Raw genomic sequence first — 18,246 nt, 5'->3', positions numbered from 1 at the left:
CAAACAGACTGAAGAAGGCAGTGACTCTAGTTATGGAATTCAATTTTTTTTGCTTATATCCTTTTCCTATAGTGTTTACTGCATGTAAAAGTTATGGATTACTAATTTTATCTCAGCGTAGAATATTGTGGCATTAGCTGATTTGGCATTAGACTGGTTGGAATTGCTCGTTGTATCAGGTTTGGTTTTTTAAAAAAATAAATAATAATCCTATGTGTTCCACTCAAATTATTATATAATTATGTTATTTTATTTTTTTGAACAGTGGAACGAGTTGAAAGAGACAACCTCTCAGAATATTGTGTTCTTGGCCAGCGTCCCATGCACTTACCAAATATCAACCAGCTGGCAACCTTGGGCAAAACAAACGAACAGTCTCCTCACGGTCAAATTCACCACAGCACTCCGATCAGAAACCAAGTGCCAACTTTGCAGCCAATCATGAGCCCTGGTCTTCTTACGCCTCAACTCAGTCCACAACTTGTCAGGCAACAGATAGCAATGGCCCACCTGATAAACCAGCAGATTGCAGTAAGCCGGCTATTGGCTCATCAACACCCGCAGGCTATTAACCAACAGTTTCTAAACCATCCACCCATCCCTAGAACAGTCAAACCAGAGCCAACAAATTCATCAGTGGAAGTCTCTCCAGATATCTACCAGCAAGTCAGGGATGAGTTGAAGAGGGCCAGTGTATCCCAAGCTGTCTTTGCAAGAGTGGCTTTCAATCGCACCCAGGTATCACATTTCAATTTCTTATTCCAGTCCAAAATTGGAACATGGTTACATTTTAACAAAGATTGGTTGCATGTCATTATAAGAAGCTCATCTAGGAAATAATGTGTTCCCTTACAACAGTTTTTACACATAGGCTTTCAAAATTATCATTTTTTTATTGAAAGGTTTTCATGGAATACAAGGGTACATGTAATATCTCTAATTTCAATTCATAGAGTCCTTTCTACAGGTCAGTTACATTTGGGGTGAGACACTGCTGTCATTGGCCTTGTGAGGTTGCAGGGAGAGGGGGCGGGAAAAGAAGGGGGGATAATGATCTTTCATTCTTTTGCATAGTGTATTTGCGGAGCATTTATGTTAGTATCACGAGGCTAGGCTCTTGAATGTTTACTTAAAGCCTGATCTAGATGATTTTGGGAGTGTAGAAAGAGAACCTCCAGATTTCCTACATCCTTTCTCTCCAGCTAGGAGGAAAGGCATGGCAGTTATCCCAAAAGAATCTATCTGTGTACTTCTGTCCTTGTTTGTTTGGTTCTTAGTACAGACAAGAAGAACTCAAGGACAGTCCTGATCTTCAACCAATACCTCCTCAGGCTGTAAAAGTTTGCTTGCCTGCTTGCTGTTTTAAATTGTTAGATGTTTTGAGATACGTTAATTTTTCAGTACAGTACTTCATTTCCAAATAAACATGCTGTTATAAAATATTGTGGCCAGGGTATGAGTAAATAAAGGGTGGACAAAGAGAAACCGCTTGATCCTTTCCCCTCTGGCCCATTTCCGCTGAAAAATGTCCTTCCCAAACTGCTTTTTAAAGATGCATCGTTCCCATATATTTCCACTCGGCAATTTGAAGCTCGGAGTGGGGAGCAGGGAAAACAATTAAACTGCCTGTCGTCATGTGCCCTTCTTCTGCTCATACCCAACCTACCTAGTCTGCTAAAGAAAACAAAAGGTTAAAAAAAAATCATGGAGGAAATCATCACAAAATTTTAGGGTTGAACTATATGTGACATGCATATGTGTGTTTAAAAAAAGTGACAGTTTTGTGAGGTGGCAATTTGCAATAGAGAATTGAAGAGGAAGGGAGGCACAACTCTTTCTGCTGCCTACTATTTCTCCATTCCAAATCATTATGCTCCTCCTTACCATGGGCTTCTTTGTATGGTTGTGAGAGCTGAAATGCGTCTGGAGCTATTTGTTTATTTGGAGATCTTTGGGTCAGTCCAGAATAAAGGTGGCAGACAGGATAGTGTAAGCATGTATATTAGATATGGCTAACTTATGGACGAGATCTGTGCCCCCCATGCCCACCTACACAAAGTCTTTTCTAACCTCCCAAGGTCGCCCTGCCAACAATTTGCTGCTCATAATATTCTTTTCATTGACTGATCCATGGTTCTGTGCCAGTGTGTTCATACATTGCCCAAAGGTGGCAAAAAGTTGTCAGTGGTAGTAGCACCACATCATGTAAGTTGCCTGCCACTTTCTTAAACATGAATGCTTCCGTAGTGTAGTGCTTGAAAATCTTCATTTCCAGCAGTTCCTGTTGCTTTGTTTATGAGAACAATATTTGTTGCCTCTTCTCTGTGGGCCACGTCTCATTGCATACCGTGTAGTGCTGTCCAGACTTTTTTCAAAGAGGGCCAGATTTGATGAAGTGAAGGGCCGTGAGGGCTGACCAAAGGGCCAATCTAAGTTGTTGAGGTTTCTTTAGGATTTTACCCCAGGAAATAAGCTGCCACAGGGGCCGTATTAGGCCCCCGAAACAGACTTTGGACATGCCTGGCCTCACCTTGGCCAATAAAGTAAATGTGGCTGGAGAGGGTGCAGCACTGAGATGGGAAGAAGCCTATCTAGAGAGGCTGTTGCTGTTTGCCAGTACTTCTGAGTGAAAAATAGACAGTGGTGGCCCAGCACCATGAAAATCAGTGAGTTAAAAGTGGGGTGTGGGAATGGCAGGTGACAGTGGAGACAGACAACATGGTGTCCTCCAGATGATGTTGAAACCACCGAGCCTAGGGCTTGCCGATCAGAAGGTCGGCAGTTCGAATCCCCGTGACGGGGTGAGCTCCCGTTGCTCGCTCCCTGCTCCTGCCCACCTAGCAGTTTGAAAGCACATCAAAGTGCAAGTAGATAAATAGGTACCGCTCCGGCGGGAAGGTAAACAGCGTTTCCGTGTGCTGCTCTGGTTTCCCAGAAGCGGCTTAGTCATGCTGGCCACATGACCTGGAAGCTGTCTGCGGACAACGCCGGCTCCCTCGGCCAATAAAGCGAGATGAGCGCGCAACCTCGACTAGACCTAATGGTCAGGGGTCCCTTTACCTTTACCTAGCATGAACAGTGGTCAGGGATGATGTGATTTGGTTACTTCTGATGTAATAATATATACTATTCTAAGGCAATGTACATGAAACGCATCCCAGCCTTGCAGTGCACTATATAAATGCTGTTATTTCATGGTGAAATAGCAATCTTATTTCAAAATGCTTTATCCCTGAATAAATTGTGTGTCTGTCCAACATTTATGTCTATATTTGTGTGCATGCATAAAAATGGCTGCAGTTCCAGGCAGTCATATAGAACAGCATATCTCAGCTCCATCCTTGCACCTTGGAACATTGTAAGTGTAGGCCAGGAGTAGTAGCAAAGATGGCAATACTGTCTACTTTTTAAAAATCTCCTGGAGGTCTGCTCTACACACAGCACAGGGCAGTTGTCTGTTCTAGTGGATTAATGATTTTTTTTGGCACTACCATGCTGAAAATCCCATGTTATGTGGGAACTAATTAACGTTCACAGCATACTTTTATTACTTCCTTTCTGCTATTAAATTTATAAGATGGCTACAGCCAGCAAAAACATTCACTTTGAATCAAAATGACTGAATTTTTCAGGTTAGCCTTGAGGATATCAAATAAAAATTATAGTGGAATGCATGAGTATTTCCTTTTTAAAATGCTGCTTTTAATTTGGAAAAGGATTTCATCCCTCTGGAACCCTAACCTGTTTTGTTTGTATATGTATATGTACGCTCAATATAATAAACATAGACAGTATTGACACAGCAACATACTTTGAACTTGAGGAAGAGGTCAGCCGTAATATTGGCTTTGTAGTTTTTCTACTACTGTTAATGAATAAAACACTATATTTTAGCAAATTTTTAAATTTGTAATGATAGTACCCAAGCCTACAGTGAAACAAACAAAAGCTATTCCCAAGGTCAAAAGCTTTTGGGTGAATATTTATTTATTTATTTATTCACTTTATATCCCATCTTGCCTCCTGAAGGACCCCAGGCAAATTTCACCAGATAATATGGGGAGTGCAGAACTAGGATTAGTGAAACAGTGAAATGTCAAATATTCGTAAGAGTGGTAAAACAAGCATTGCTACAATTTCCCCAAGAAAGTATGTGTGCACTGTGCTAATCTATAACATTTAAAGTGGGTATCACTCTTCTTCTTGCTATGTGACCAAACTCTGTAACCATTAAATACTCCACCACCACATTAACATTAAGTGTTCAGTGACAGCTCAACATTTTTGGGTCCTGTTTCAGGTATAACTTTGATCAGCTTACTTCAGTGCTGTTTCTCTCCCTTATTGTTTGGGTTCCTTTTCCCTCTGTATTTATCTCATGAAATAATCTGAGGTGCAGAAGTTGACCTTTATTTGAGAGTTTACATGAGCTGGAAGGGCAATAACTTTCTAAATTGAGTTAATGAGCATGTGTATTATATATGCAAGGCCCCAGTTTCAATCATCGTTATTTCCAGATAAAAGCTTTCAGATGGCTGCCACTAACAAATTTGCTCACAGTGGGCTCGGTTCAGATGATCATTTCTCATCAGCCACTTTGATCCTCCCTTTGTGAAAATGAACAAATCGGGAAATCTTCCCATTAACTATGGTGAATGGCTTCAGAACAAGCCAGAATATGAAGCCATGCTTTGAAGTTGGCTTCATATCTTGGCTTGTTCTGAAGCTATTCAACATAATTTTAAAAAGCAAGGAACTATAGTTAATGTAGTCTTCCTAGTTTGTTCACTTGCTCAGAGGTGCTTTGTGTGCAGCCAAAAGCTTGTTCAGAGCTCTACTTATTAAGCCAGTTTATTTATTTAATAAAATTTATACACCACTTGGCTGAGGGGGTGGAGAGAGTCCCTCAAAGTGGTTTACAAAGAATGATAACCTAAACAGCTGATATTTGTTTCAATGTGGGTAGCGTGCCTAGAAGATGGGAACTTGAGGTAACAGTATACCTGTGGCAGAGTTGCCGAGAACTCCATATATGCCATATTCAGTTTGAGACTTTGATAGGTTGTTAGAATATGATGTTTGCAGATGCAGCAATTAACAGGAGGAGAGAAATTGTGATAGAAATATGGGTTGGGGAATAAATATGGCCGCTGGAGCCATGGGAATTAACAATCATATCTAGAGAGAAGGATGAAAAGTAAGGAGCAAAGGCTAATTTGCAAACTCATCCTACTTATATCTCTGACAAGTAAATTAAATTAAATTAAATTAAATACTCTGACAAGTATTAAATTTTACCTTCAAAATACATATTTATAAAAAAAACCTTTCAGTAAACTAGCTAATAGAATTTATTAATCCCTAAATGATGGACTAGTATTTAATCCTTATATAGTGAGTGGTGTGTTGTACATTAACCTGCAATTAAGTCCAGCTTCATAAAATATGTACTGTGGGGCTTGTTTAATAGATAAACTATTCTCTAATTTATTTTAAAGTCCAATGACCTACATACTTGGAGGCTGAAAAACCCCTTTTACTAACATTATTTCTCCCTTGAGATCTTCCATCCAAGTAAATCTGTTAAATGAAGTAGAGGAAGCTTTGATCCAAACTAGGCTAAATCCATTGGAACAAATTGCTGACACACATGTGTATTGGGGAAAGGGAGAAATCTGAAAATGAATCTTGAAATGTGGTTAGATCTCACCCTAGATGTAGTGCAGGGGCCTGTTATGTACCCTTTTGTCTATAGTGTTTCCCCTTCCCCTTGTTCACGGACAATATAAGGAGGGGTGTAGCTAGTTTCTGGATACTTTTGTATTGTAACTATATCAGAAGGACCTGCCCACTTCCTCACGAATCTGCCCAAATACTAGGTGACTGGAGAAAAGGTCAAAACAAAAAAAATTCCTTCCAGTAGCACCTTAAAGACCAACTAAGTCAGTTCTTGGTATGAGCTTTCGTGTGCATGCACACGAAAGCTCATACCAAGAACTGACTTAGTTGGTCTTTAAGGTGCTACTGGAAGGAATTTTTTTTGTTTTGACTGTGGCAGACCAACACGGCTACCTATCTGTAACTGGAGAAAAGGTCTTCACAGTTGTAGTACTCTAGGGAGGCATGTTGGATGCCAAATCTCCTCCTTATTTTGCATCTGGGGATGGCATTAAAGACAACAATGGCTCTGTTATACATTAGATCTGTTTTTAATGCTGCTGTACTTTTATTATGCCCTGCTGCTTTTAGTAATATTCTCTACTGTTGGTATGCATTTATTCTTGTTTGTAAACTGCTCAGGGAGTTGTACAATGGGATATATACTTTCTAAATAAGTCCACCGAGCTTACAAACTAAATAGTTCTTTGTATTAATCTAATTCAAGTTGCCTTGGGAGATCATTTGAAGGCAGAGTTTTAATTTTGTAAATAAATAAATAAATTAAAATTTTGGGGGAGCTTTGCTCTCATTACTTATTAATGGAATTTCAGAGAACTGATAAAATTACTACTACTCAAAATTGCTTTCTATTGCTTCCCCATTTCAGCTTTCTACTGAACTCACTACGTTTTTCAACAGTGGTTGGATTTCTCAGCTCCTCTTCTGGCACTTAACATTTCCCACCTCCAAAGGCTGTACTAATGATGTCATCTAGGAACTGGGCTCACATTGCATCCAGAACAAAATGTTCCTTTAGTTTAATGAGCAGGGAAACCCCACATACTTTAAGAAAGGTTAGTGTACAAGATAAGCTTTCCCCTTCATGGCCAATGGCAGCACCCAGTATGCTGAGGCAGCTACTGCTGCTGACAGCCCAGTATTGGGGGTAGGGGGGGGGCTGGTTCTTGAGCAGGACTGACACTTGCTCCCCAGCTTGGATTTATCATGTGGCGGCAGCAGGCAATGTTCTGCTGTGAGGAAATGGTACCCTGGACAGCTCCATAGAAGATTGAGGCTGAAGACTTCATGAGAGTGGAGCTCAAGTGTTGCTTCAGGAAGAGTCAGCGTCAGGCTGAGCCTTGAATAGGAGCTGCAGCTAGATCTACCATCAGTGAGAGGAGCCCCTTCCCTTAAAGGAAGGGGCAGCTTGTTCTAGCAGTTGTTTACTCAGTGCCAGAGGAGGACAGCATCACGTACTTGGGCTGGAGGGGTACTGGCACCACAGGGTTTTCTTGCAGACATGAGTGTGTGTTTTAGTTGTATCTGTTTAACCCTAAGCTGTAAGCTGTCTTGGGTCCTGCACTGGGAGAAATGCAGGATATAAACAAAGAAGTGATTCTGGTTGGCTAGGTGCCCTATGGGCACGTTCCTCTCCCAGTCTGAATCCCCAGCCTTATCCCCCGAAGAAAGGGAGTGTGAACCTAAGGTCATGATAGCCAGAAAGCTGCTAAGTTGATGTTCCCTGGAGTGACATTATGTCGGTTCATTGTGGGAGTGTGTAAATGACATGTGGATTGCAAGTCATGACAATGCTGCTGTCACCACTGCAGTTTTGAGAAATAAGCCTAGCTATTCACGTGCCAGTTTATTGCACTTGAACTCTGAGATCCACCAACCAGAGCAAAAAAAAAATACCTTTTGTATTATTCTTTGTCCAAGGATTGGCTCTACATTACAGAACAAAACCAAGTCTTTCCACAAAAAACTCCACTCATAATTATCATCACTCCCACTTCCTTTATTTCACCACTATAACATCTTGTTGTTACATTGTGAAATAATTGGGAGCCAGGAATCCTAGATGTCCTGGGTGATCTACCCAGATATCTACCAGTAGATCACAACTGGAGTGTGCCAGAAATTGCTATATCAGGTTAAAAAATGCTTGTTTAGAAAATCAGCATGCCACAAGTAAAATGTATGTGTGAACGAATCCTTATAGTGGAAATACTTCCTTTTTTGCAACAACATAATATTTTTGCTGAATAATTCCCCCAAATATCTATTGTAGCAACAAGGGATGGTTTGGCTTTTCTAATACACAATAAAACCCAGAGAGTGGAAGATTTATTGAAATTTTGGATGCATAAGCACTGCTTTCTGTGATGTTGAGAAACTGAGCATATTTCTCCTTCCAAACTTTTTAGTGAAAGTATTTGTGCTCCCACTTGAGGCTCCAGCTATAAACTGAGGACTAGCCCTTTTGTGGGCACCAGCAGGGTGATGTGTTCTTGCTCCAAGGATACAATTTATCAAGCCTCTCTATATATTTTTGTGTTTTTGTTTTTTTTTAAAGGACTTCCCTTTTTGTGAAATTGGGCTCAGTAGCCAGATTTGCTTAACTAGTTGGATGATTAGCAATACTTGTTTTATAGAACAAACACAGAAAATGGGAATATTTATGGAGCTAAAGATTTTTCTTATTGATAAAACTTGTCTTTTGCTTATATAGATGGAATAGATACTGGCCATCAGAATGGATAATTGTTGAAAGCATTATCTTTTAAGGTCCTCACTTTATTTCCAGTTGCTTTGTGACATGCAAGAATTTTAATTAGCAGCTGTCACCCACTTATTGGTATATCTTTCCTCCCCATTGAAATTTGAATGGAAACACATTTTAAAATTTGACAATGAGAAAGATACATTTTTCTGTAGGCTGGTTTCTGTTTGTGGGCTCTAAATCACTTGTGAGGTGCTCTTGTATGCCTGTCATCTCTTTTCAGAAGAATCACAAAAGAATCGCAGCATCCATGTAACAAAATGTGAGTCTGTAGCCTTGATAGTTGCAAAGAGAAGATTGGAAATATGAGGGCAAAGTATGAAATAACTGGATGCAAGAAATATTGGAAAAAGATGTTTTTTAAAATATTGTGAATATAAATATATATATTTTTTCAAAGTAAAGGTCACTTTCTATACATTTCAGAATAAGAATGTATGAATATGAATCTCTGAATTGTTGGGTCAGGAAGAAATTAGCACAGCACTTGTTTTATTTCCTTTGCAACAGATATGTGGAGAATAAATTGATCATGTAAAATTATGTATTGTGCCATCTTGATAAAAGCTGTTTAGTTTTTGCATTGCATGCTAAAGTTGAAGTGATATAGTGGATTCATATTGTATACAAAGGGAAGATGCCATTGGGCAAAAAGGGCAAAAAGGCTAGTGATTTTTCTAGCTCATTGGAAGCCAAATATTATCTGACCTTTGTCTTGTCTGCTTGAAGAAGGGCAAGATAACGTTTTCTTTTTTCTGTATTTATTAGGGGTATGAATCTGCTCTGTATGAACCCTGACTCATGAGCAGAGGGGCAGGGGATCTGTGCCTTGTCAGATTGAAGCAGAGCTCCTATGAGGTCTGACAGGGCAGATCGGAGACCACACAGCACACCTCATTGCACTTTGTGACTCAGGCATAAAACAACAAGACTGCAGAAAGTACTTACAATATTATGCCTTAGCACAGAAAAACTATGTCTCATTCTCTAACTGTTAGGAAAATGCAAGGATGGAGTGGATGAAGGGCATAAAGGAAACATCGGAGTGGAGACAAAAAAAACCTCCTTTGTGACTGACACATCTTGTTTTCAATCAAAGGGAAAGATTTCCCAAGGCTCTGTAATCACAGTGATTTGGGAGTGGGATAAATAAATATAAACAAAACCACATGCAGGAAAGTAAATCCCATTTTTATTATACGCCCCCACCTGCTCAAAATCAGTTTTAAAGGTGCATAGCAAAAAGTCTGTGGACCCATTTGTGGGCAGTTTGCCATGTTTGCTACACAGGGGCACCATTCTCTTGACTGAAATTTTCAGACCAATTCCCCACAAAATACTAAGTGATTCCTTTTATATATTCCCCCCACTGCAACAGCTGTCTTTTCAGGAAAACTACTGTAGCTATCCTTCTGAAATTTGGTAGGGTTCAAGCCTTCAGAAAAGGTGATTACTACTGCATCCTCCCTCCAAATCTCTTTCCTCAAGGTAAAATTAAAAATACACATTTTTTTCTAAAATACTCAAGGAATTCAACATTGTGCTGTAGTGAATGTCCCATCAGCTCAAGCTCTTCAGCTTGCTAGGTCGAATGAGCCCCCTTTCTTCCCTGTCACACACTGTTCTGGGGGTTCTCCCTACCTGCTGAGCCAATTTGGAGGGTGTGTAGGGCGTGGAGCAGGGGAGAAGCCCCATTGCACAACCCGAAGCTCTCATGCAGGACATGGGCTGATGGGACTCATTAGGTGAACCTTGCGAAAGGTGTCAGGTCCACTACCCTCTGGCTGTATTTGCCTGTAATTTGGTGGGCTTAACCCAATTTGGAGGGACTGCCATGCCTGCAAAATCCATCCATTTCTAAATTTACAGCCATTATTTTTATTCCCTGTAACAGTGATTGTTAGGAAACAGAGCTTTGTTTTTAACAAATCGGCTTCAGACTCAAAACATGAATTGAATCAAACAGACCACAGAGTGACTCGGAACAGATTGGACTGCTTCCTAAAGTGACAGATATAAACCCAGTTTGTAGCTGCTTTACACCTCTAGTATTTTTTTAAAATAAAAATGTACACCATAGTTATTGTTCATATGTCTCTTAACATTAGTTACAAAAGCCATTTTCTGAAGCTAATTTTGTGCAATTTTCTGATCGCCTGAAACTTTTTTCATGCTGAGTGCTTTATGGCACAAGGGGGGTGGGTGGGAAGGGTGTATGAATTCAATAGGACTTATTCTCAGGAAATTGGAGATAGGATAGCAGCCTTTTAAGCTGTTAGAATTAAAAGACTACAAGTAGTAAAGGTAAAAGGTAACGGGTAAAGGACCCCTGGACAGTTAGGCCTTCTGCTTTCCTCCCAGCTCATAAATCTATTCTGGTTCTTGGAAGCAAATGTGTTGCAAGAATTTTGGATATCAAAATACGTTGCTTCCTTTGTGACGTCGTTCAAAACGGTCTACTTTATTAAATACAATACTTAGCAGTTGCATGTGGTTTATTTTGCTCTTTCCTCACAATTCCCCCGAGCTCCACAAGCACACACTGCCCTTCCTAAAAAGAGATACTGTAATAAAAAGAGACTTTATTAAGCTAATGTAATAGCAGCATTTTCTTTGAGGAGTAAAACATTTCATTTTTAATAATAAAAATTGAATTCCCATCATTGCACACTGTATACATTTTATTCAAATCAGCCTGAATGCTGGCGTTCCAAGACTAAGGAGAGATCTCCTGAGATATATATACGTTAAGCATTAGTTAAATTAGTTTTAAGATTCAGACTCAAACCAATATGTGATAATGAATTAAAGTTTAAAGTAATACCAGTATTGAAAATGAGGACATGTTGCAAGACATAATGGTCATAATAGTAACTCCATAGCAGTTACAGAATTATCTCTTTTATTATCTAAGATCAGAGATTAGTCCTTTAAATATGGGTGTTGTGAAAATGTCAATGAGCTAGACACGAGTGGTTTCTATAGCTAAATGCTAACATCTTAATTGTGTTGAATGTATTGAATAGCTGAAACCCAGCATTTTTGTCACATATCCAAACAGACCTGAAAACATAGAAATCCAAAATGGAAAATAAGAGAAATGATCTTGCTGAATCCCCCCCTCCATGCACACTGAAATTTCAAATGGTGTTTCTTTATTTGATTCTAAATGATGAGATTTTTCAGTAAATCATCTTTGTATTTCCTGTTCACAAGACTAGGTGTGTTTTATTTTTGAATGTAATTGAAGTTCTTGTCCCTATTTTGATATTAGCCCTGGGACAGTACTGGGGGACTGCAGTTAGCTCTTCACATGTTACAGCAACACCATGAAAGTAGTGGTCAAAGGCCAGCATCCTAAATTATTTGGTGTCATCAGTAAACTTGTCCACCTTGTCGCTTGCCCCCCACTCTAGATAATTTATGAACAACTTGAAAATTACTGGTCCTAAATCAGATTTGTTTGAAACCCCACTGATTACATCACCCAGTTGCAAGAACTGTCAGCTTATTCCTACTCTCTTATTGTTCTTTAACCAGCTACCAATCTATGAGGGGACTATAAGTTCCCATGACTTCTAAGTTTGCTCCTGCGTTTTGGGTGAGGGTCTGTGTCATAAGCTTTTTGAAAGGTCCAGTATACAATGTCTACCAGATCAATCCACATGACACTGTCAAAGAACACTAAACAATTAGTGAGACAGGACTTGCTCTTGCAGAAGCCATGTTGATTCTTTTTCAGCAAGCCTTATCCTTCTGTATGCATGACAATTTTACCGTTGTTACTTTCCACCAATTTCCCTGGAACAGACAGTTTTCTGTCTTGATCCCTTTAAAAATTTATGGTATTTTGGCTGCTTTTCAGTCTTCAGGTACAGACTGATTTTAGGGACAAGTTGCATATTTTTATCCCAAAGGCCAGCAATTTCAAGTTCCAAGTGCTTCAAGAACTGTTGAGGTGATACCAGTTGGATCTCATGATTTGTTCATTTTTAATTTGTCAGTAAGACTTAAATCATTATCTCCTGTCACAGCTACTTGCCTCAATTTTTCACATTCCCTTCTTGGAAATGTTGGTCTCCATGTGGTTGTGAACAGCTGCTGCAACAGTGATGTGGGATGAGCCCATGGAAAATCAGCTCCCACAATTCTGCTGTAATGTGTAAATTTATGCCATTAATGATTCAATTGTGAGAACATTCCCTGTAACAACTGAAAGTGATAATATAAACTTACTACCACTTTTGGTTGTTACAGAGAATGTTCTCACAACTGAACCATTACTGATTATTTTGAGGTTTCGTTAGCAGGAGCAACTAAATCATTTGTTGCAAATATGTTACATATTGTAAAATGTAAAGCCCCAAATACCTAACATTTTGAAGACTCATTGTAAAAGTTTAGAATTCCAAATTTGCAAATCCTATATGTAGCACACTTTTTTTTTTAATTCCCTCACCCTCATTTTTAAAACACTTTTTAAAAAAACAGTTATGTTGAGGTTGGAAGGCAATTCCTGTCCAGATAGCCATTTTAAGAGTTGTCTCCATGAGACTAAATAAATATTTGAGAAAAAAAGGTATGGTTAGAGGTTTAGGTCTATACAGTAGAATTTTGGGCAGTGATGCTTTGCCCAGTATTTTTTATGCCTGATGATCTGAAACTTGCATAACTATATGCAGAATTGGACATCTAGAGTTGTATGGCTATTACTGTATAATTTGTCCCTCCCCCCCTTAATAAAATGCTCTGTTGGTATGAGCTAATTTAGCCAATGGAATTTTATAGCAAATTACAAATATTGTGGGTTTTTGCCTCCTGCTTGTCCTCTGTAGCAGAAACATGCTTTGCAGAAATGAAAACAATCTCCAGCTATCTTCAGGCATTTCTCAAAAATAGCATCACTACAGTTTGTCTGGCTGGGCCAGTTCCCTTACCACACACCTGGTGTATATCACTTTAAAAATAAATTATGCCTCATTAAATTACAATTAAATGAAATCATGATCGTTTGTTTCTCTTGAAGGAAGATGCTTTGCATATTGAAAGCCTAATTTGTTGCAGGTGAGAAAAAGCTGAACAGATTATTTAGCATCACTTTATTCTTTTTTTTGTAATCCTGATTGTTGGTTAGTATTTGTATATACCATTTCAGAGCTATATGAACATAAATGATAAGTGCTCTCATGATATTTTGTTTCACTGACTTCATTATCTATTTGCCATGGGTTATCAGCGTAGTCTGTCACTGCAATCTATTTTAACCATGCAATGAGATAGATTTCATTTTTAAGACATTAATTTTGCATGAAAAAAATTGTCACATTCAACTACATCCTAGTCTGAATCATATTGGGGTTCTTCTGCACATGTCTCTTACACTTGAAAATGTAACATGGGAAAGAGTTGAAAATAATAATAATAAAAATGGGGAAATGCTTCGACAACGCTGAACTGCTTCCATGGTCTTCTGGTTCCACTGGATCCTTTAGGGAAAGTGGACCAGCATAGGATCCAGCAGATCATTTATAGTTCTGAGCAGCCCTGACCTTTCCTCCAAACACTCCATTTCAGGTGCTTATGCTGGCTAGCTCTGGAAGTAGCTCCCACTTGATTGAAGTGTATGACAAGCCTCTACTGCCTCAGAGCCTTCCTCCATCAACAGCTCCTCTCCACTGGCATAGCTGATGGAGAGGGACTCACTGTTCATCCTATCACACACATATACAGCAAATTTTGGAGGTTTAGATTGCTCCCTAATCAAACCAATACTAATAAATAATTAAGTTAAAAATTATTTGCCATTTTCTTAAGTACGAATAAGGTGACCACTTATATAGCTCTGCCTCCCGAGACTAATAAAAATGGAAGGATTTCTGTTCTGACTCATTACCAGGACTGTTAACTAGGATATTACTCTTCCTACCTGTGTCCTGGCCTCCAAAATGCTGTAGGCTACTTAGCCCTGTAAGTCCAGAAAAGATGGGTGGTGGTATCGTGTGCCATAACTCTGTAGGATGCTGTCCTAGCTTGAGAAACATAGAAAAGCATAGTAAAGAAGAGGCTGCACATATACTTTCTCTTTCCCTATTGGCTTTAAAATACAAAAAAGGATACACAAGCAGTCATTGTTGAAAATATTGCCAGAAGGGAAGGTGTTGAGGATGGGAATAGATTGCCCATGGAAGGGAGGATGAAGAGCATTAGGAAAGCAGTGATTGGGTGTCTCTTGTCTATTTGCAAAGCGACTGTAGTTATTAACTAGGTATAGTTTGACTTTTTAGGAAGAAACTTTTCATAATTTTGTAGTAAACTGGTAACCATCTGTTCTCCTAGGCAAAGACATAAAGCGTATAGTAGCACAAGTTTCAAAGCAATATTTGAAATTACTTAGTCATCAGTAATATTTATATCCCAGTTATTGTCAGGATGCTGTCAGTGGTTTCCGGCTGTTTGCCCTGGAAAGTATAAAGATAAGGAAAAGTTTCTTACCATCCTTTTTTATTTCAATCTTTACAGAGGGAGGCTATAGAACCCAGCCTCTTGGATAATGGCGTTGTCCCGAGTGAATCCCCACCCCCACCCCCCACTTCTCCCATTTCCTCATTCGTCATTCTGACTGTCTCCTCTACGGGTGCTGCTACGTGCCCTCTCCCTTTGAGCTCTTTGCTCTCCTACTTTTAGGGCTCACCAGATTCTGGGAGATGGAGGGTCTGGGGTGCTTTCTAATGACTATGTGTCAGCTGGGTGTTGTCCTGGTTCTCCCATGATTTCCCAGCTTTTCCTCTCATCTGCCTCTGAGATGCTACCTCCCTCAAACCCCTGTTGTAAATCTATACAGTGGTACCTCTGGTTAAGAACGTAATTCGTTCTGGAAGTCCGTTCTTAACCTGAAACCATTCTTAACCTGAGGTACCACTTTAACTAATGGGGCCTCCTGCTGCTGACATGCTCCTGGCGCACGATTTCTGTTCTCATTCTGGGGCAAAGTTCTACTACTTCCAGGATAGCGGATTCTGTAACCCGAAGTGTTTGTAACTCAAGGTGTTTGTAACCCAAGGCACCACTGTACTATCTTCTTCTTCCTCTTGCCTGGAAGGGTCAGGATGGGGAGGGGGTCTCCACCATTTCTCCTCTGCCCAATCCATGACAATTGCTTAGGAACATTTTATGTCCTATGCCCTTGCTTGCTTTCTGTGGGCCTAACTACATGCTATATGAATAACTGAACCTCTGGCTTCTTTCATGTAAAAAAAAAAAAGCTTGATGTATTTGATGAACATGGACATTGCCATATCTTGGCTTTCTAAATGAGGCAGCAAGCAATTTTCAAATTATTAATTTCTAAGATGAAGTATCTTGAGAATTTCTCATATTTGCAGCATTTTCTCCCATTAGAAAGAATTGACAGGTTTGCAGTGAATGAACTGTAACATCCAAACTCTGCCAAACATTTTTCTTCATAAGTCTCCTGTGCTGTTTAAATGTCTGAACTAAATTTACCAAACTTGGCAGATTCCTGAAGATGAACAGGGCTGCCAAGTGTTTCCAGCCTGAAGCAGTAAGAGTGAGAGCACTAATAGTTCTTAAAATAGTTTCAGGAGGCACCTGCCTATAATGGTAGTTTTACACTGACCCACCTGCCTCTTTGGCACCTCTTTGTTCAGGTTGATCTTAAATATATGATAGAATCTGAACAGAAATGCTCCTAAATAAACCACAGTCCCAAGGAAACAAGGTTTGTTTCTACAAAACATTCCCTGTGCTTTAACATCTTATGAAGGGTCTCAGCATTGCAACCTGGCTGGTTACAATAAACACATTTTTAAAAAGACTTGGCCTTTTTTTAATTTTTTGAACCAGGGATTGCTATCAGAGATTCTGCGTAAAGAAGAAGACCCTAGAACAGCTTCCCAGTCCCTCCTGGTAAATCTGAGGGCAATGCAGAATTTCCTCAACCTGCCTGAGACAGAACGAGATCGTATATATCAGGATGAGAGAGAGAGGAGTATGAACCCCAATGTGAGCATGGTGTCTTCAGCTGCCAGCAGTCCAAGTTCCTCCAGAACCCCCCAGGTAAGGTGCAACCCTATTCTAATTGCTTTCACAATTGTCCCATTATCCAGAAACAGGCGGGCAGGCATCATTTGAGATGACCTGTTAGGATTTTCCCATCTGGTATTCAGTCCACTTGAGTGCTTCTTGGAACCTTGATTTTTTAGGGTTTGGAGTTGAGCTAACAGGATCCTGTTATCTTCTGGCAATACTTTGTAGATGAAACTAGTTAGTATTTAATGCTGCAAATATAAAGAATGAGAATTCCGTGAACTACATGAAAGAATTCAAATGCGAGGCAGGTTGTGCACATCAACTGTGATTGAAAGCATCACAACACTGATGTGCAAGTGGAGGCCCATGGAAATGAGGGTAACTCCAGTCTCTTCAGCGATAGAAAATGCTCCTCATACACATCTCCCCTGTATGCTTGAAGAGAACTAGGCAGTCACTGCATCCTCTGAACCGTATTGTAGCCTGTGAGCATCATAGCTTTTCCATTAAGTGTCTATGATTTTACTCCATGATTGTCATACTGATTGGAATGTCATCCAGTTCTTCTTCTAACTAATGACAAGCCAGGATTTAAGCAGCCAGCAGAGGCCCTTTTTTGAGATATAATGAAGGATTTGTCGAGGTGACTGCAACCAGCTGGTAGCAAAATGCATTTAGAAAATACATCTCATCCAGAACACAACAGCTAGATCGTTTACTGTGATTTGCCACAGCATTTGAGAGCTTTCGCTGGGCTTTAGTTGTTTTCTGGGCATAATTCAAAGTGAAGATGCTTTAATACCCTAAATGGTCCGCGTCCAGGGTTCCTAAAGGACTCTGTACACTTACATGAACCTGACAATGTGCTGAGATCATCACTAGAACTTAGGTTGAACAACTAAGTCTTAATGCAGTAGTGTAGCTGGAGTGGGGGGGCACCCCTGGTGGCACTTAACTTTGGGGGCCACATGCTAGAGCCCAAAGTGGTGCGCAAGTCTGGGTACCCCAGAGCCTGGTGCACTGCTCCCCAAAGCAGAGGGTGGCTGAGGAGGACACAACTGGCATGTGCTGGCCCTGGTTCCAGTGAATTTTATCTGCATCAGGGAAATAGATTCCATCAATATGCTTGTTGAAGGCAGCCCTTTTCCTGTGGCCTCGTTGGCCTAATCTCCATGCCACATTGTGACCTACTTCTCTGCTGGCTTCACAGCAAGAGTGGAAGCATTTTGTTTCCAACAGTCCCTCCGCCAGAGAAAAATCGCCTCCCTCCTCATTTCACTGATGCCTTGAGGTCCTCATAGTATCTAACAAGAACAAGTTTCAGAACTTTCAGGATTGTTTACAATTAAAAGAATATATATATGTTCTCAGCGCCTCCCTGCCTCCCACAATCCATGCTGGAGCGAGAGCCAGGTACTGAGACAAACTGTGAGTGAAGCCCATTCACCCATGTCCCTGGGGGGAATTTGCAAGGATAATTACCCACAATCATCATTGTTTTTCCTTCGCCAACGATCTCCCGCTGTTGTGGGTGCTGCCTCCATTAAGGCAGAGCAGAACCGGAAGCCTAACTTCTGAGACCCTTCACTTGGTATTGTTATAATGAGGCTATTATTGGATTGTAATTGAAAACTAAAAAAAAAAATATTATATATGTATGTATGTATGTATGTTTGTGTGTGTGTGTACACACACACACACACACTAGTATAATTGCTAAAAAAGCAGAGTGATTCTTTTTAAAAACGATCAGT

At 40.0% G+C, this 18,246-nt stretch overlaps 1 protein-coding gene across 2 annotated transcripts in view; it reads left to right on the top strand.

The window, feature by feature from the left end:
• SATB2 (SATB homeobox 2) overlaps positions 1–18,246 on the top strand; it is a 121,770-nt gene that overhangs the window by 61,933 nt on the left and 41,591 nt on the right. Inside the window, exons 7-8 of one of the 2 annotated variants that reach the window (XM_083707949.1) lie at positions 266–738; positions 16,307–16,519. In XM_083707949.1, the coding sequence (XP_083564075.1) occupies positions 266–738; positions 16,307–16,519 (686 nt within the window). The remainder of the gene's footprint in view (positions 1–265; positions 739–16,306; positions 16,520–18,246) is intronic. The other variant, XM_083707950.1, reaches the window with a different exon arrangement.

Source organism: Podarcis gaigeae (assembly GCF_964106915.1).
Source record: "Podarcis gaigeae genome assembly, chromosome: 1".
Taxonomy (NCBI): Eukaryota; Metazoa; Chordata; class Lepidosauria; order Squamata; family Lacertidae; genus Podarcis; species Podarcis gaigeae.
Note: the sequence above shows the minus strand (reverse complement) of the source record. Positions and strands in the feature narration are given on the sequence as shown.